The sequence below is a fragment of the Festucalex cinctus genome, chromosome 12, assembly GCF_051991245.1.
Source record: "Festucalex cinctus isolate MCC-2025b chromosome 12, RoL_Fcin_1.0, whole genome shotgun sequence".
NCBI classification, from domain to species: Eukaryota; Metazoa; Chordata; class Actinopteri; order Syngnathiformes; family Syngnathidae; genus Festucalex; species Festucalex cinctus.
In genome coordinates this window covers 25,154,020-25,175,618 of record NC_135422.1, presented here as the reverse complement: position 1 = coordinate 25,175,618, position 21,599 = coordinate 25,154,020, and the positions used below count along the sequence as shown (strand labels likewise).

The 21,599-nt window shown below is 36.1% G+C and overlaps 1 protein-coding gene across 7 annotated transcripts in view; it reads left to right on the top strand.

The window, feature by feature from the left end:
• The window catches only part of ak7b (adenylate kinase 7b), a 784,344-nt gene that overhangs the window by 181,889 nt on the left and 580,856 nt on the right, over window positions 1-21,599 (top strand). For all 7 annotated transcript variants that reach the window (XM_077538608.1, XM_077538612.1, XM_077538611.1 and 4 more), the window contains 2 exons: window positions 4,084-4,167; window positions 16,078-16,166. In XM_077538608.1, the coding sequence (XP_077394734.1) occupies window positions 4,084-4,167; window positions 16,078-16,166 (173 nt within the window). The remainder of the gene's footprint in view (window positions 1-4,083; window positions 4,168-16,077; window positions 16,167-21,599) is intronic.

Sequence of the window (21,599 nt, the reverse complement as noted above, 5' to 3'; positions counted from 1 at the left end):
GCGGCTCGATCTGATTCGGCGGCTAACCATTTTTTATTTTTTTTCTCGGAATTCCGAGTTACCATGGCGACGCAACTCCCAAAATAACCCACCAAAAAGTCCCATAGGAATGAATGGAGAATGGGGGAAAAGAGCCACAAATTAAGCACCTTTTTCCAAGCCACGCTGCGCACACATACATTTACCGAAGTGAAGTTAAAGTTAGCATGCTAATGCTAAGTTTGCATGCTACTATCGTAGCATGTAATGCTAGGTTAACACACTAATGCTAGCTTAGCATGCTAATATTAAGTTAGCATGCTAATGCTAAGTCAGCATGCTACCGCTAATGTTAAGTCAGCATGCTAATGCAGGGGTGTCCAAAATTTTTCATTTGAGGGCCGCATACAGAATAATCGAAGGATGCTAGAGCCATTTTGAAATTGTTTAACTTTATTCAACACGCTAAAACTAATAAGTCAATTCATAATAAATAATAATAATAAAAAGTAATAAAATGACAAATTTTAAATCACTTGAGCATCTTAGTTAATCATTAATGTGATGTGTCCACAAATTAGACCTTGACACAGACAGCGGAACATGTAGGAAAACAGTTTTGCTTCTGGGACTTAAATCACTCACTTAATTAATTAAATTACAAAAAGAAATATTTCTGTTTTAGATTTAAATAGTTTCTTTATATATCTAGGGAAACAGGCTGTGTCAAAAGTAATTTTTTTGTATATACTAAGGGCCGCAAAAAAATAGATGGCGTGCCGCAAATGGCCCCCGGACTGTAGTTTGGGCATCACTGTGCTAATGCTAGCTTAGCATGCTAATGCTAATGCCAAATTAGCACACTAATGCTAAGTTAGCATATTAATGCTAATGCTAATTTAGCAAGCTAATGCTAACTTAATATGCCAATGCTAGCTTAATATGCTAATGCTAAGTTAGTATGCTAATGCTAATGTTAAGTTATCATGCCATTACTAATGCTAAGTTAGCTTAGCATGCTAATGCTAGCTTGCTGACTGATTTAGAGGTAAAGTACACCAACATTTGGCAAACATTTGGCAAACCTACAAACGACTTCATAGATACGATGTACAGCATGAGTTTTTTTCCCCAGGATCACCAGACCAAGCAGAATTACATCCACCTCTGCTACTCTCATTGACAACATTTTTACAAATGACATTAATAATCAGCCAATTAGTGGATTATTGATTAATGATATTAGTGATCATCTTCCAGTGTTGTTCAATTTACAATACAACACTTGGGGTAAAAATAGAGAAAAAATTGGGAAACAATATATAATATAGACGAGTAAAGGCCGAGGAATCCATAAACTTGCTAAGAAATGAACTGTTGGAACAAAATTGGGAAACAATATATAACAGTAATAATGTTGACCATGCATACAATGAATTTTTAAAAATATTCACCCAATTATATGACAAGCACTGTCCAATTAAGAAATACAATAAGAAGCAAAAATATGATATCTGTCCATGGATGTCAACAGGATTAAAAAAATGCATGTAAAAAGAAGAATGCACTTTATAGAGATTTCACTAGACAGAGAACTACAGAGGCAGAATATAAGTACAAACAATACAAAAACAAGTTAACTAATATTATACGAGCCAGTAAGAAAAATTATTATACAAGGATATTAGAGGATAATAAACACAACATCAAAGGAACATGGAAGATGCTCAAGCTTATTATAAGAAACAGTAATAAGGACTATAGTTTGCCGAAGTATTTTATTGATGAGACTGTAGAGACGTATAACATGGATGAAGTAGCTAATAGATTTAATGATTCTTTTGTAAATGTGGGACCTACATTAGCGAAACACATACCTGATATTGGAAACTATGAGGAATATTTACCAGAGAAAAATCCTAATTCTTTTTTTCTTAAAGCTGTAACCGAACAAGAAATAGTGGACATAGTCATTAAAAATAAACATAAAAAATCTATGGATTGTAATGATATTGATATGTCACTAGTAAAAAGGTTAATTAAGGCAATTTCTAAACCTTTAACATACATTTGTAATCTATCATTTCAGACTGGTGGGTTTCCAGATAAAATGAAGATAGCTAAGGTCATACAAATATATAAAACTGGGAACAAGCATTACTTTACTAACTATAGACCAATTTCTCTACTACCACAATTTTCAAAAATATTGGAAAAACTCTTCAAAATAGATTAGACTCATTTTTGGAAAAATATAACATCCTTGCTGAAAACCAGTACGGATTTAGGTCTAATAGATCAACAACACTGGCAATAATAGAAGCAATAGAACTAATTACAAATGCTATAGATCATAAGAAATATTCTGCAGGGGTATTTATAGACATTAAGAAGGCATTTGATACAATTAACCATCATATATTAATAAATAAACTAGAACGATATGGTATTAGGGGAATCGTGCTTGAGTGGATAAAAAGTTATTGAAGTAGGAGACAGCAGTTTGTTAAGTTGGGTGATTAGTCCTCATCATGTTTGGATATTGTTTGTGGTGTCCCCCAGGGGTCAGTACTAGGCCCTAAACTCCTTATTTTGTATATAAATGATATGCATGTAGTTTCTGGGATACAACATTCTGTGCTATTTGCTGATGATACTAATATTTTTTACTCAGGGGATAATATGTTGCAATTACAGGAAGAAATAACAAAAGAAATGAACAAATTAAAAATATGGTTTCATAGCAACAAATTATCATTGAATTTAGGGAAAACAAAATGTTATTTGGAAATTGTACGACGAATACACAGGTGAAGATTATAGTAGATGGGGTAGAAATTGAGAGGGTTCGTGAAATCAAGTTTTTGGGGGTAATTATTGATGATAAAGTTAGCTGGAAACCACATATTAAATATATACAGAGTAAAATTTCGAGAAACATTGCAATAATAAATAAGGCGAAGAGGGTGTTAGACAGTAAATCCCTCCACACACTGTACTGTTCGTTAGTCTCTCCTTATTTGCAGTACTGTGCTGAAGTTTGGGGCAATAATTACAAAACCTCACTACATTCAATAAATATTCTACAGAAAAGAGCATTTTAAGGATTATTCACAAAGCTGGCTATCAGGATCATACAAACATATTATTTCTAAGGTCTCAATTACTTAAGTTTCATGACATGGTACAGTATCAAACAGTGCAAATAATGTTTAAAGCAAAATATAATTTACTACCACAGAATATTCAACAGTTGTTTAATAAGAACTCCAATGATGGTTACAATCTACGGAGACATTGTGACTTTAAATAACCTAGGTTTCATACAACAAGAAAGAGTTTTTGTCTATCAGTATGCGGGGTGAGGTTACTGAAGGGATTTAGTGGGGAGTTGAAGCATTGTACAAATATGAGTCAATTTAAAATACTATATAAACATGGGATTTTTAAGAAATATGAGGAGGGCTCACTTATTAGGTGTGTTAGTTGTTCTATTTGTTGGTTTGCTTGTTTGTTTGCTGTTTATTTGCAGCTTGTTTGTTTGCTATTTCCTTCTTTGTTTTGGTTAGTTTTATGGTTTTCTTTATGGATGTTTTATTATGTAAATAGGTTGAAGCAGTAGATTTAAAGGTGGAACTGTTTATGTGGTAAATTAGGTTCTGGGTGTGTGTTTACATGTATTATGTGTATGTAGGAGGACGGAAGTTATGTCATTTACTTAAGGAGAAGAGGTGGGAGTAAATAAGTTTTACTTCTTCTCACTCCTTTTCGAATACACGATTGTTTTTTTTACTATTGTATGTCATTGTTTTCTTTGACTTTCTATTTTTCTTGATTATCGTCATTTTATTTATGTATTAAGATAATGTTGATATATTCGAAATAAACATTTCAAACATCAAACTGTTCAGTGCATTCGGCTTTCCACCTTGCAAGAGTCAGCAGTCACATCCAAAATTTCCTCTGAAATTTTTCTAGTTTTATTCCTTATAATTGAGCTGTGTGAATTGTTTCCATTACAAATAACATTGCATGATCCTCCCATGCTTTTTTTTTTTTAAACAATAGCACAAATAGCATAAAACTGCTTGTTATCACTTTTAGGACAGAGCACTGTTTTCTACATATGTGGTCGTGTCAGGACTTCAGTATGGAGCGGGGGAACAGATCTTTCATCTCTTTTTTAAGGTGAGAGTTCATAACTTATTGTTACTTTAAGTGATTCTTGAAAAAAAAAGATTGCAATGGATGCCTTAATAGTGTAGTGATAATTGGGTCGTCATTAGCGACCAATTAATAATTTGGACGGTACTGAGGGGAGTTGTAATTTCCTCAGCAACCTCAAGGGCCAACATATTGACTTTGCTTGGTGTTAGGAGCAAAATATACGATAAAAATTAGTGTTGTTCCGATACGATACTGGTATCGGCAGAGAACCCGATACTGTATTAAAACAGTGGTATCGGCATTGGTGAGTACTAACAAGTAACATGCCGATACCATTACAGGGAGTGCAGAATTATTAGGCAAATGAGTATTTTGACCACATCATCTTCTTTATGCATGTTGTCCTACTCCAAGCGATATCGGCTTGAAAGCCCACTACCAATTAAGCATATCCGTGATGTGCATCTCTGTAATGAGAAGAGTTATGGTCTAATGACACAAACACCCTATATCAGGTGTGCATAATTATTAGGCATCTTCCTTTCCTTTGGCAAAATAGGTCAGAAAAGAGATTTGACGGACTCCGAAAAGTCAAAAATAGTAAGATGTCTTGCAGTGGGATGCAGCACTCTTAAAATTGCCAAGCTTTTGAAGCGTGATCATCGAACAATCAAGCGTTTCATTCAAAATAGTCAACAGGGTCGCAAGAAGCGTGTTGCAAGAACAAGGTGCAAAATAACTGCTCGTGAACTGAGGAAAATCAAGCGTGAAGCTGCCAAGATGACACTTGCCACCAGTTTTGCCATATTTCAGAGCTGCAACATCACTGGAGTGCCAAAAAGCACAAGGTGTGCAATACTCAGGGACATGGCCAAGGTAAGGAAGGCTGAAAAACGACCACCACTGAACAAGACACAAGATAAAACGTCAAGACTGGGCCAAGAAATATCATAAGACTGATTTTTCCAAGGTTTTATGGACTGATGAAATGAGTCTTGATGGGCCAGATGGATGGGCCCGTGGCTGGATCAGTAAAGGGCAGAGAGCTCCACTGCGACTCAACGCCAGCAAGGTGAAGGTGGGATACTGGTATGGGCTGGTATCATCAAAGATGAGCTTGTGGGACCTTTTCGTGTTGAGAATGGCATCAAGCTCAACTCCCAGTCCTACTGACAGTTCCTGGAAGACACCTTCTTCAAGCAGTGGTACAGGAAGAAGTCAGCATCATTCAAGAAAAACATGATTTTCATGCAGGACAATGCTCCATCACACGCATCCAAGTACTCCACTGCGTGGCTGGCCAAAGAAGGTTTAAAAGAAGAAAAAATAATGACATGGCCTCCTTGTTCACCTGATCTCGACCCCATAGAGAATCTGTGGTCCCTCATTAAATGTGAGATCTACACGGAGGGAAAACAGTACACCTCTCAGAACAGTGTCTGGGAGGCTGTGGTTGCTGCTGCACGCAGTGTTGATCGTGAACAGATCAAGACACTGACGGAATCTATGGATGGCAGGCTTTTGAGTGTCCTTGCAAAGAAAGGTTGCTATATTAGTCTCTGATTTGTTTTTGTTTTGTTTTTTAATGCCAGAAATTTATATTTGCACATTTTGAGTTGATATATTGGTTTCCCTGGTGAAAATAAATCAGTGAAATTGGTATACATTTGTTTTTTGTTAAGTTGCCTAATAATTATGCAATTATGTCATCGTCACCTGCACACACACATATCCTCCTAAGATACTGAAACTAAAAAAGCCACACCTCAATTTCCTAAAATATTCAGCTTTGATATTTATGAGTTGTTTGTGTTCATTGAAAACGTAGTTGTTGTTCAATAATAAAATGAATCTTCAAAAATACAACTTGCCTAATAATTCTGCACTCCCTGTATTTTCGACTCTTATTCGAGGACTTTGGATGCAGCATCTTGTGTCTTGCTCGTGCAAGACATTCACTGATGTGTGACATATTGACTGCATTCTGAGCCAAAATATCCTACTGGCCTTTGAATGCTCTGAACCAATCGCAGGACAGCCTTTTCATGTTGAGAAAAAAACAAATAGTATAGTATCGGCATCGGCCGATACTACAAAGCTGTGTATCGGAATCGGTATCCGGGGCCAAAAAACGGTATTGTAACAACACCAATAAAAATCTTATATCAAGTGTTCATAATCTGAAGTCACTACATTCAATTTTCATGGTTCTTTGTATTAATAAAATAATTAATAAACCCCTGGAACACACAGATGACCTAGGTAGAATAGAGTTTTATAAAAACATGCATTTATTTGCGACTATCACACATACAGAGTCAAAACATTTCCTATCTATCTATCCTACCGTAAAAAGAAAATAAATAAACCAAAGGTAATTAAAAAATAGAAAAAGAAAAAGTTAACTGGTCCTTCCTCTTTGCTGTCCTAAATAAATTTGGCTTTGGGGAGTCATTCATTCAATGGGTCTCAGTATTATATGATTCTCCTAAAGCGACAGTTACTACTAATGGGATTACATCACAGAGTTTTACTCTACAAAGAGGCACAAGACAAGGGTGCCCAATGTCTCCTTTATTATTTGCGATATTTATTGAGCCGCTTGCACTAGCTATACATCAGGATAGACGGATTCAAGGAATCCACTCCGGGACAATAGAACATAAAATTAATCTATATGCCGATGATATATTACTCTATTTAGAAGAACCTGCTATCTTGTTAGGGGAAGCATTTAACTTAATAACTAAATTCTCTCACTTATCAGATTATTCTATTAACTGGACAAAATCAACATTAATACCTATTACAGAAAATTCATGGAACCCCACAAGTCAGGATCCACACTACTCCTTTCCTACAGGTAATTTAAAATACTTAGGTGTTAAAATTTCACCTAAGTTAACTGAATTAACTTCTTTAAATTTTTTACCATTATTGGATAGCATCCGCAGTGACCTAGAGCACAGGAATAATCTTCCTATCTCTTTAATAGGACGAATAGCCACTATAAAAATGAAAGTTTTACCAAAGATAAATTATTTATTTTCAATGATTCCATTTAAACCTACGTCTAACTGGTTCCAATCGCTGGACTCTGATATCACAAAATTCTATTGGAATTTAAAAAAAAAGCAAAGATTAGCCTATCCACTCTTCAGGAAAGTAAATCTAAAGGAGGTTTAGAGGCACCAAACTTTATGTACTACTATATAGCTAATCAACTACAATATCTTGTGCTATGGACACAACCCAACAGAGACATTAACTGTTGGTTGGAACTGGAGCAGAAGGATTGTAATAACCTTAGGCTTTCAGATTTACTCTTTATTACAAAATCGATAAAACGACATAATTGTTTTAAAAACCCAATGATAGCCGCCACCCTGACTGCCCAGTGGAAGGTATTAGAAATGACAAACTCACAATTGGTGCCCTGTGGGCTTTCTCCCATTTGGCATAACCCCGACTTACAACTTAATAATCAGTCGTTCCATTTAAGCTTATGGGAGCAGAAAGGAATTACACACCTTTATCATCTTTTCTCAGATAATAAGTTTATATCGTATACAAGTTTGGTCCAAAAATATGAAATAAAAAACGGAAATTTCTTACATTCTCTGCAAGTTAAAAATATGGTTAAGAAACAAATCCCAACACTTCAGGATACGCTCCAACTGCCTGTCTTAGCTAAAGATATTATAAAGCTTTCTCCAACAACAACAACAAAAATATCAAAAATATATGTTATTTTTATACACAAATAAAACGTATTTACCGACTTTAAAATGGGAAAAAGACTTGTCTATAGTTCCGGAACCAGACTTTTGGACCCAAATCTGTGAAAATGTATTTAAAATGACAAAACATACAAATTTGCAACTTATCCAATATAAGGATACGCTCCAACTGCCTGTCTTAGCTAAAGATATTATAAAGCTTTCTCCAACAACAACAACAAAAATATCAAAAATATGTTATTTTTATACACAAATAAAACGTATTTACCGACTTTAAAATGGGAAAAAGACTTGTCTATAGTTCCGGAACCAGACTTTTGGACCCAAATCTGTGAAAATGTATTTAAAATGACAAAACATACAAATTTGCAACTTATCCAATATAAGGATACGCTCCAACTGCCTGTCTTAGCTAAAGATATTATAAAGCTTTCTCCAACAACAACAACAAAAATATATGTTTTTTTTATACACAAATAAAACGTATTTACCGACTTTAAAATGGGAAAAAGACTTGTCTATAGTTCCGGAACCAGACTTTTGGACCCAAATCTGTGAAAATGTATTTAAAATGACAAAACATACAAATTTGCAACTTATCCAATATAAGATACTTCATAGTACATATATTACGCAATATATGATGAAAAAAATGGGACTCTCTGACTCCGACATTTGTCTCCAGTGTTCACAAAACACTGCCGACACTTATCTTCATGCTTTATGGTCATGTACTCCAGTGCTGTATTTTTGGACTAAAGTCTTGAAAAGCTCTCTGATACATTAAACTGTAGGCTTCCTTTATCTCCAAGATTGTGTTTACTAGGTGACTTAACAACAACTGATCTACCATGTAAACAATATCAATCTACACTTACAGCCCTTACTATTGCTTAAAAAACAATCCTTGTCGATTGGAAAAATAAACAATCTTTAAATATCGACCACTGGTTAAACCTACTAATAAATTATATCTTAATGGAAAAAATCTCTGCTTTAATTAAATAAAAATCAAGTATCAAGATTTAAACAAACATGGTCTAGGTACATAGAATATTCTTAATATAATATAATAATCTTAATTTGGCAATTTAATTCTGCCTAGATTCTGCCTGTTAACGAGAGCCACCACATCCTTATAACTTCTGTATTTGCTGCTTCAGTATTTGGTATTTTGTAATTGATTGTTTTTTTTTATATAGTCAGGAACCTAGTTTCTGCCAGTGGGCTCGTGTACGCCACACTAAACGACACTATACTCACTAACTCCTTAAGATTTATTTCTAGCGGGCACGAAGCATCAACACTTGGTGTTACTGCATGCTAGTTAGTCAATTTTCTTGATGCTGTCCCCCATGGCCGGCCGGGGTTGGCTCTGCCCCTGCCCCCCCCCCCCCCCCCGTTGTCTGCTCGGTGGCGGTTGCGTCTTGGCCGCTCCCTGAGCCCTGTGGGGTGCCGTGTTAGGGTGCTTTCCCTGGTGTCCGGGGCGGTGCCGTCCTGGCGCGGCCCGCTGCTCCATGCCCGGCGGCGCGGTTCGGGGCGGGTGGGCCTCTGGTGTGCCCCGTGTTTTCCTCTCCCCTCACCCTTTCGCCTCTCCCCTCTCGTCTCCCCCCCGCCCGTCCTCCTCTGCCTCCCTGTCCCTTTTCCCTCGTCGCCGGGTGGCGTGGGGGTGGTCTTGGTGCTGCCGCGGCTCGGGAGATTCCGGGGGGGGGCGGTGCTCGCTTTGCTGGGCCGCGGTTGACGGCTCCTTTCTTTGGTGGCGGTCCTTATGCATGCCAGATCCATCACACCAGCATCTACTGAAATTCAAACAGAAATCGCCTCTCCCTCCCACTGCTCGTTGAAGCAGTGGGTTCTGGTGTCTGTGGATCTTGCTCTGCTTTATCTATCCTTCCCTCCTTCCTCTCTTTACTTTTTCCTCTGGTCTCTTGAGATCTCTTTAATTTGTTGGAATTTAGAGGCTTCTGGAGTTGGCGTAAGACTTTGATTTTGTAACCATGTGGAAGGCAGGAAGTGTTTGGTTGGTGCTGGATTTTACTTTGATTTATCTTTCTTTTCTTTTTATCTATTCTGACCTTTTCTCTGGTCTCCTGACCGTTTCAACCTCAGACTCTGAAGTATCTGGTTAAGGTGAAGGGTAATGGGATTTTTATTAGGTTTTAGGTGAATTAATGAGTATAAATTTACACGTATTTGCGCGCACGCACACACATATGCGCACAGAAGCACATACGCGCACACACACGCACGTACACAAACACACACGTAAAAAAAACACGTAAAAAAAATAAAAAGCAATGATGATAAGACGTTGAATTAGTAAGACTACCGGATGAACAATTCTGAGCTCTCTCTTAAAAAAAGAAAAAAAAAAAAGAAAAAAAAAACTGTACAGCGCAGAGAGGACGACAACGGCGTCATTCATTCATAAAGTACAAATTATTGGTGCGATCTTTTCAGAGGTTGGCGTGGGCGTACAGTATCCATCTGGCACGTAAAAATGATCGTAAAATGCCTCTCCGCCATTGCCAATCAGCCCAGGTTACGTTATGTGTCTTAAACCAACAGAACATTTTCTCCTCCCAGTCTCTCTCTCTCTCTCTCTCTCTCTCTCTCTCTCTCTCTCTCTCTCTCTCTCTCTCTCTCTCTCTCTCTCTCTCTCTCTCTCTCTCTCTCTTTCTGCTCTCTGCTGTCATGATCCCGGATCAAGGTTGCGGCAGGTTTATACATGCTTTCCATCAACGTTATTTGTGTCACGTAAACTCCGTGTGGCTATTTGCGCTGGCGTTAGTGAATTAGACTGTATATCAATGAGTCTCATTTGCATTGGGGTGGGCATATTTTGCGTCAAATGTATGCAAATTACTTAATTTACCTTCGCGCAAATAACACTGCCGCACCAGGGCGCAATCTGGTTGGCAGCACACTTAGTGACGGATTTCCCCATCTGTGCGCATTTAGTGAATTCAAGACCCGGTGAGCAAACAGGCAAGCCGAGTGGCAGCAAGTCGGCTTGCCTGTTTGCTCACCAGGCTTGCCTGCATCGTTGTTTTTCGTCATTTACACGTTGACTGCAGTACGGCGAGGGGGAAGAGAAGGAGGGGGAACCCTCAATCTCAGGATATTTCGGACAACAACATGCCACCAAAACAGAAACAGGAATCAAAACCGGAGGAGGACGCTCACACAGGTAAACAAAATGCTACAACAACAAAACAAACTTTTCAATACACTCCTAAATCAACAACAAGAACAATTTAAAGGATTTGTTAAAATAATACTGGATTCAACTAATGCACGCATTATCACCAGAGAACTACAAGAAGTTAAGGGGAGTCTGCAATATACGCAAAAGGAGGTGGATGATCTTAAAACAACTCAAATTAATCACATAGAAAACGGTAAAACCATGCAAACTGAAATGTACAAAATATGTGACAGTTTAATCACTTTAAATGATAAAATGGAATATTTAGAAGGACAGTGCAAAAGAAACAATCTGATTATTGATGGAATTGAAGAATCACCAGGAGAAACATGGACTGATACCGAAGATAAAGTAATGAAACTATTTAAAGACAAATTACAGTTCAAGGAGAAGATAGAATTGGAGCGTGTGTATCGGACTGGCAAACGGGAAACTGGGAGGAGCAGACCCAGGACAATTACAGTTAAATTTGAAAAATACAAAGATAAAACAAAAATTCTACAAAAACAAAACATCTTAAGGGTACAAACATATACATAAATGAGGATTTTACTGATATCGTTCGAAAAAAACCGGAAAGAACTGATACCAGAAATGAAAGCAGCACGGGAAAGAGGAGAGATTGCCTACCTAAAATACGACAAGCTTATAATTCATCCCCGTACAAGCACACCCAGACACCTGCACCAACACAACTCATCAATAAAATGAAGGAAGACATAGTACACTTGATGACGAAAAGTTGACAAATACTAGAATGGTAAATCTATACCCAAATACAAATAATTTAAAAATATTCGATTATACGGAACATAAGACATCTGATCCAGAAAATGACATTGACCCAGATAATTTTTTTTGTAGTAACAACTATGACCTTGTCTGCGAGTACCACACTAATGAGCAATTCAATGTAAATATAAGTAAGGATTTCCGTGCATTCTCAATCATACATTTTAATAGCAGAAGTCTACATAAAAATTTTACAGAAATTAAAAAATGCTTTAGTAAAATAAATAAATTCCAAATTATAGCCATATGAGAGACATGGCTTGATAATGAGAAAATAAGCAATATAGAAATGGAAGGATATGAATTGTTTACAATGAATAGGGAAAACAGAAGGGGAGGAGGAGTTGCAATATATGTTGATAAGGTTTTCAAATGTAGTAAAATTGAACATCTAACTAGTACTGTGGATAATGTAATGGAATGTGTAACTATTGAAGTTCATATAAAAAATATATCAAACGTAATTATAAGTTGTATATATAGGACACCAGGATCATGTCTTGATACATTTAACGATAAGTTAACAGATATCCTTAGTTATACAAATGATAAAAAATTGCGAATATTGTGTGGTGATTTTAACATTGATTTATTGAATCCTAATGGACATCAGAAAACAACTGATTTTATAAATATGATGTATAGTAATAGTTTATTTCCTGTTATTATAAAACTTAGTAGAATAACAATCGATACAACTACACTAATTGATAATATATTTACAACTAAAATTGACCTTAAAATAGAAAGTGGCCTTCTTATTAATGATATAAGTGACCATCTCCCGGTCTTTTCAATTTTTTATGATTATTTTAATAAAAAAAATGAAGCCGACTACTTACACATTTGAAACTAGAGTAAGAACACCGCGCTCCATGGCTGCCTTTAAGTTGGATTTAGAGAAACACAACTGGTCTGAGGTTTATTCAAATAACGATCCTAATATTGCATTTAGTGAATTTCAGTCAACTATTATCTCTTTATATAATAAACATTGTCCATTAATTAAAATTACAAGAAAGTATAAAGGTCCAAATAAGACATGGATGACGAAGGGGATAGAGAATGCATGTAAAAAGAAAAATAATTTACACAAAAGATTTATTAAATTGAGAACTGTGGAAGCTGAAACAAAGTACAAGATCTATAAAAATAAATTAGCAAATATTATTCGAATAATTAAGAAAGATTATTACCATGCATTATTAGAACAGAATAAAACCAATACACAAGAAATATGGTAAACACTAAATCATGTAATTAAAAAAAGTTCTAAAAAAATAAATTATCCACAATATTTTATAAAAGATAACAATATGGTAATTGATGAAATTTCTGACATAGCTAATAATTTTAATGAATATTTAGTTAACGTGGGCAGCAACTTGGCAAACAAAATCTCAGAGCCAAGAAACAAATATGAAATAGATAAGAACATTGTAAATAATTCATCCACAATGTTTCTTAATGATGTTAATGATATAGAAGTATTAAATGTTGTGAAAACATTAAAAAATAAAATGTCCACTGACTATCTTAACATTGATATGACATTAGTAAAAAGTATTAGAGAATATATTGTACAACCTTTTCCATATATTTGTAATTTATCATTTAAAACTGGTATATTTCCATCAAAAATGAAGATAGCCAAACTCATTCCTATTTATAAAAGCGGAGAAAGACACACGTTTAATAACTACAGACCAATATCATTGTTGCCACAGTTCTCAAAAATTCTATAAAAATTATTTTCATCTAGACTGGATAATTTTATTGCGAAACATAAGCTCTTAAGTGAAACTCAATATGGGTTTAGAGAAAAACGGACCACCTCAATGGCAGTCATGGAGGTTGTAGAAGCAATATCTACCAATATAGATAATAAAAAATTTACTGTTGGGATTTTTATGGATTTAAAAAAAAAGCTTTTGATACTATAGATCATTCTATATTAATGAATAAATTAGAGAGATATGGAATAAGAGGTTTAGCTTATAAGTGACCAGAATATGAAAATTGTATATGTGAGTATGTGTAAATGATTTAGATAGGTATTATGGTATATGTTTAGGAAATGTATGTATATATGTTTTTGGCAAATGTGAATATGTCTAAGTGCACTTGTGTATATATATAACTTGGTTTATATATTTTATTTTAAAAATAGTAAATTAGTATTGTATTAATGATGAAATAAGTTTAAATATATTTAGTAAAAGGGGTAGGACTAGATAAGTTTCTAACTTCTTCCTACTCCCTTTTGAACATGTAAGTTATGATTGATTGAATGATTGTTTTATTGGGATTTTCTTTTCTTTTGATTCTGTTGTGTTTTTTTTTTCTTATCTCTGCTGTTTGCCTGTTTATATGTTCAATAAATTAGAGAATTAAAAAAATAAAATAAAATAGGTGCTCCCGGATTGCTCCAATTTTACCAGTGAGCGCCGTGCAAAGGCAACGCAAACCTTTAGTGAATAGGCCCCTTACTGTACTGACACGATCGTTAATCTATTCATCAAGTTTTTTCTTACTTTCTCTCAAGGAACAGTGGCAGGTAAAATCACCAAGGCAAAAAACACCATTCCCCATTTTGTCTTGAGAAATGATTTGCAATTGTGATTGGTCAACGAAACGCTGACAAGAACGCCCAAATGGGTGTTTCTGATGATTGACAGCAACGCCAAGAGCTTGACAGACCATTGGGCCTGGTAAGGCTAGCAAACATCTACTTCGTGTCATTGGCACATACTGTGCGGTCAAGTGCTCCTGTCACGGCCGAGGTGAAAAGCTGGCCCGGAATCACCAGGAGGCGACGCAGTTCCTTCTGGGATGGCTCTCACAAGGGAGACTGAGCCAACCGACCTATCGGCGTGCCTGGATTAGCAAAGACATACAACGGCCATGCTCTCGGTTATGGGAGTTATGTTTAATGAAGCAGCCCCGGTTGTACGTTTAAGCAAGATCTATGAAAATCTTTAGGTGTATGAGGGAGCCCCAGACCTCCAAAAAAGTGTCTTGAACCCAAATGCTAAAATGAACAGGAAGTGAGGTATGAATTTTTCAATGTCCCATTTTTGTCGATTTTTGCACATTTACAGGGGGCATACTTTTGACCACTTCTCCTACACGTTTCATCCAATTTCCTTTGAAATTGACCTGGACCATGTCAAGACCTGCGCTAACGACAGGGGAAAAAAATTGAAACTTTTCAAAAACTATATAATGAGGGTAGGGTATCAAATTCTGTTTCATATTTCCTTCGCAATGAAAAAGGATATGCTTAATAACTCCCCGGTACATGCTCCAAAAAATCCCAAACTTGACATGTATGTTTATAGTCAAGGCCTGAAGGTATCTCTATGACAATAATCAGTTAGAAATACAGCGCCACCTAGCCCTTGAGGCATAAAAAAAAATACCCCACATACTATATTTTGTAAAAAAAAAAATTGTAAACTCACTATAAGTGTGATAACTAAGCCATTTTTGAATATTCTTTGACTTTCCACCACTCAAAATGTTCACTGGCATCAGACCTACTTTTTATTTTGTTTTTGATAGCCTCTATGGACAATAAAAACAACATTGTGCAATGAGTACAACGAATGATGATGTGTAGTATATTTTTACAAAAAAATACCGATCAGGGCAACTCAATGCCTAAAAATAAAAAAGGACACTGATTTTTGCAGATCTTAACATTCACCATTGAGCTTTACACACTCATCACACCAGGCAAAAAAAATCCACATGTATTATGCTATTTTCAAAGAAATTCTGCTTCCAATGTGCCAGTACCCCAACGTGCAAGTACCCAAAAGGGCCCTTTCTAGTAGTTAAATTGATTTTTAACAAAATTTTACTATTAAATATACAATGAAGAACATTTACTATCACATAAATAAGTAAATTAATAAATACTTAAATTGATATTATTTAACAAATTAAAAAAAAATTAAAGAGAGAGAGAGAGAGAGAGAGAGAGAGAGAGAGAGAGAGAGAGAGAGAGAGAGAGTGAGTGAGTGTACAAAAATACATAAAACTGGTACCATACCGGTTCAAATGTGAAAGGTACCCATCCCTAATAGGGACCTCACAGCGGTCGCTGCTCTGGCCCTAATTAGTTTTGTGTACTGTAATGGTGTTTTATTTTATTTTTTGTAACCAAATTGTATTCTTGATTCATAGATGTCGTGGCTGGGACAAGAAAATGAAATACCAGTCTTTGGAGAGGGCAACAACATTGTTCCTACGATTCACGTCAGTGACCTTGCAAGGTTGGATACAGCAGCAATACTTTATTCATTATTAATTTTTTAAATTTGTTTAATATTAATTGCTAGGTAGCTATATTTTTTCTTTCCCCTAGACATCTTATTACAACAGACTTCAATAACATTTCAGTTGCAACATCAACAACATCCGAAAGAAAAAAAAACAACAACAAAAACGGACGGGTTGAAGCCGCGGCATATTGAACCCCGTCCCCTGAATTCATTTTAGATGCTTCAATCATCAAAGACACAATTTATACTCATTTTGACAGTCATTGTAGCACATCTCTGTCACTCCCAATAGAACGTGTATGCCTGTACACGTTTCCATCAGTTCATCTTGACTGAACGTCGTATGTGTCGTTTGTGACCATTTCCAGTCTTTTGGAATTGGTAAATCGGTCCCCAGACGCCACCAACAGGATCCATATGTCAACTTCCGCTTACCCGCAGGACTTAAATCGGGAAATATGTCCTGATCGACTCTCCAACTAAAGGGTTAGAAATTCCCCTTTTTCCTCACCAGCTCTAAGGCGTCAGCGTGAGGAGACGGGAATTAAATAAGCCGATATATCAAAGTGGATTCACCTAGGTTTGTTCACTGTCTTCTTATCATGAGGCCAATCCGTTTTCATACACCTATCAATCCTGAGTGAGTAACCACACACACAGAGCCCAGGAATGCTAGCATGTACACCTCACTTATATTGGCAGCTCCACTTCTCTGAGTTGTTTGCATTTGTTATTGACCTAGTAATTTAATAATCCTTGTTAGAATCATACGGATTTGTTACATATCAAGCTGGAGTATTTGACTTTATTAATACAGATGGAAGCATTGGTTAGAGGTTATTCAAATGCACTTACCTTCTCCCAAACGTCCGTTACTGTTGTCCTCCTCGAAGAGGGGAAAAAAATTTATATTAATGCGGACTTATAAAATGTCCAAAATAAAATCAAAACAAATAATGACTTATGAAACGTCCAAAATAAAAATAAAATCAAAAACAAATAAGGACTTATGAAACGTCCAAAATAAAAATAAAATCAAAAACAAATAACAAGGACTTATGAAACGTCCAAAATAAAAATAAAATCAAAAACAAATAACAAGGACTTATGAAACGTCCAAAATAAAAAATAAAATCAAAAACAAATAATAAGGTCTTATAAAACGACCTCGGACTCATAAAACGTCCAAAAATAAATATAATAAAAATTAAAACAAACCAAACAAACTAATTAAATCACAATTAGTTTTTAAATCATTTTATTTGGACTTATAGAACGTCCAAAAAATAAAAAATAAAACCAAAAATAAATAAAATAAAGATTAAAACAAAACAATAAAATGATTGATTCAAAAATTGTCTTTTAAACAATTTTATTGACAATAAAAGATAACCAATATAAATCATCAAAATCACATTTAATGATAAAACTTTAAATCAATCAAAATAAAATAAAATAAAATAAAAACAGAAAATTAAGAATAATATAACCCTTTTACAAGAGCTTTCTGAGATTGATCATTTCTCAAAAAAGCTTAAGACCTGATTGACAATAAGATGTTTTTGGCTAAAAATAATTTGAAGATATGGGAGTGTATTAAATGGCCCCTACCCTAACACGCGATTAGTCATTCATATCTTCCTATTATACATCATTATTGCTAAAAAAAGTTGTACATTACCAATTATTGAAGATAATTCCATTCACGGCTGGTTCCAGTCCTTCGTAAAAATCCAAAGTCCTCAAACAGGCATAAATCCATCTTCAGCAATACTCCCCATCCAGACCAGATCGCAGGGTAGAAAAGAAGCCCCGATCGTAGCTGGTGACGGCTTTTTATCCCCTTGGGTCAGACCACCGACTTCTTCCGTGAATGTTCTTCCGCCTCCTCATATCAAGTCGCACTTGTTGGGACTCATTTGCAGTAATTTTCCACAGACGAGCCATGAAGATGAAGTCATACATTCTTTACAAATGTGTCATGGATACACAACGTTGAATGATGAGTCATACATGAAAATATGTCAAGGTCTTCAGCTCTATTCGACAATGATGAACGTTAAAATAAATAACATCATAGATATATTAATTAAGCAAGCATGAATAACATATATATACATGACATGTTAAATCCCAAATTCTCTCACGGCACTTAACAGGTTAATTCTAATCTCTGTTGCACATCTTGTATATATCTTTGTTAAATCAAACAATACATACAGATAATCTTTTCAATGCAGTTACAGCAATATTATCAGCGATAAAAGACAGTATCACTTATAAATAAAAGAAAAGAAAAAAGAAAAGACAGCAAAACTTCATAGTTGGCTTTCAATGTGCTACAAACATTGATCCAAAAATCAGGTTAACAATTGTCGAATATAGATTGTCTTGTGTATTATTATTTAATTCAGGATATCATTTATTTACACTCAATGTGTATCTTATATGGAATGTCCGGGCAATGCTGAGTGGGTGGCTTAGTTGTACAGGTTTGGCGGCATCTGGTGGTTACTTTGAGGAACTACACCCAGAGGCCAAAGTTTAATTATCAGTCCTATAGACACCTATTGGTCTCTAACTAAGAATTGAGTCTAGCCCATTAATTTGTTATCTCATTTTACATGATATGGCGTTTCATCTGACCCACTCAATCCACTCAATTCAACACATACCACCAGGTGAGTAGGCCGTGGCCAGCGACATCCGCTCTCATTCGAGCCATGGCGTTGGATGCCGCTAAGTCAGCTTTCACATGACATGGCCTCACTGGTCATGGATAGGTCGGCTTGCATTCTAACCACGGCGTCCACATTCTGACCACTTTTTTCAGCATCCAATGATGCATGAATGCTCCAAAACCGAGCACAAACCTCCCAGCTCGTCATGCCAATGACAGGGTACACATCTTCAATGTCTTCCACATGCAAGACTGCCCATACCTCCCAGCTGTCAAATGCATAGCTCGACACAAAAGTTCCGTTGGGAAATGAAAGCTCACCACGAGCAGCCCGCCCAGCAGAGAAGACGCCACCAACAGCGTCCAGGGACCAACCCACCAATCCCTCCCGATTTGCACCGTTTCCAGTGTGTCTCCCCAGTCCACAAACGATTCAGTTCATGTCTTTCTTTGTTATCTTTTCCCAAAATCAAAACCTCTGATGTCCAGTTTGCTGTAGCCACTGAACCAGCCTTCGTCCCAGATATAATGTAGAGCCTGACCATCAGTGCCGGTTTTTGCTATGGGCAATGGAGGCGCAGTCTATTTTAGGGCGCATGGGCACCCTCAAAAAAAAAAGAAAGAAAAAAAAAACTAGAGCTGCGAGCAGCTATAAAGGGCCTTCGCAACACGGGCCATGTTGGGGTAAGGCAAGGCAAGGCAAGGCAAGTTTATTTGTATAGCACATTTCATACACAAGGCAACTCAATGTGCTTTACACAAGGAAAGACAACACATCAGCATCAAGAAACAGTCGTTAACATTCAGAGGAAGAAAAATAAATGAAAATAGGTTACAAACTAACAATCTTAAAACATTATTCAACAAACTTTAAAACAGTAAAAATAAGAAAGTTTAACATAATAATAATAATAATAATAATAATAATAATAATAATAATAATAATAATAATAATAATAATAATAATAATAATAATAATAATAAACACTTAATTAAAGCTGTTTAAAAGTCCCTAATCAAAGGTATGAGAAAAAAGCAAAGTTTTTTAACCTGGATTTAAAAGCATTTACACTCTGGGCTGACTTCACTTCTGTTGGTAGCCTATTCCATCTGTGTGCAGCATAATAGCTAAATGCAGCTTCACCATGTTGGCTTCGAACTCTGGGCTCCACTAGTTGGCCCAAGTCTGTCGATCTCAGAGCCCTGCTGGTTTGTACTCAATCAGCATTTCTTGGATATATTCAGGACCCAAACCATTTAGTGATTTAGTGTACAGTAGCAGAACTTTAAAATCGATTCTACAGCTTACTGGGACCCAGTGTAAATCCTTAAGTACTGGAGTAATATGTTCTGATCTTTTTGTTTTGGTCAGAACTCGAGCTGCAGCGTTCTGAATGAGCTGCAATTGTCTCATGTTCTTTTGAGAGAGTCCAGTCAGAAGACCGTTACAGTAATCTATTCTGCTGGAGATAAAAGCATGGATAAGCTTCTCTTGGTCTGCTTGAAGCATGCAGTCCTTCAGTCTGGATATGTTTTTCAGCTGGTAAAAGGCTGTTTTAGTGATGAATTTAATATGATTGCTGAAGGTCAGGTCTGAGTCTATTAGTACCCCAAGATTTCGAACTTGGTCTTTAGTTTCTAAAGACAGTGACTCAAGCTGTTTTTTAACAGCAATCCTCTTTTCTTTATTGCCGTAAACAATGAGCTCCGTTTTGTTTTCGTTTAGCTGAAGGAAATTTTGGTTCATCCAGTTGTTAATTTGCTCTAGAGAATGACACAATACGTTAATAGAACTGCTGTCATTTGGGGACATTGATAAATACAATTGTGTGTCATCTGCATAACTATGATAGTTAACATCGCCGTTCTGAAGCATTTGACCCAAAGGTAACATATACAGACTGAACAACAGGGGTCCAAGGACTGACCCTTGAGGGACCCCACATGTTTCGATCAGATTCAAAATTTCCAATAGTCACAAAGTAACTCCTTTTCCTCCAAATAGGACCTGAACCATTTAAGGACTGTTCCATTTAACCCCACCCAAGTTTCCAGCCTGTCTAACAGTATATTATGATCAATCGTGTCAAATGCTGCACTGAGGTCCAACAAGACGAGCACCGATACCTTCCCTCCATCAGTGCTCAATCTTATATCATTCAGTACTTTAATCAGAGCTGTTTCTGTACTGTGATGAGGTCGGAAACCTGACTGGAATTTATCCAAAAGTCCGTTTAAGCTCAAGAAATTACTGAGTTGATTAAAAACCACTTTTTCAACTATTTTAGTTACGAAGGGAAGGTTTGCGATTGGTCTATAATTTGCTAGCAGGGAGCCATCCAGTGTTCTCTTTTTTAGAATGGGCTTAACGGCGGCTACTTTCAGAGATTTAGGAAGCTCACCTGATTGAAGTGAGCAATTAATTATTTGTTGTAAATCGATCTGAACAGATTTCACAATGGTTTTGAAAAAGCCAGATGGTATTGAGTCAAGACAGCTCGTGGAAGGTTTCAATTGCTGAACCAAGTCTACTACAGTATTTTGATCCACTGAGTCAAATTCTGTCATGGTAATTAAATTATTCCTAGGTGATTTTAAGTGCTGCATCATTTTGTTATTTTGCTGGTTTGTAACAATGTTTGACCTGATGGCTTGTACTTTTTCACTTAAGTAGCAGGCAAATTCATTGCATTTATCTGTTGAGAGGAGTTCTGGCGCTGTTTGATTTGGGGGATTTGTGAGTT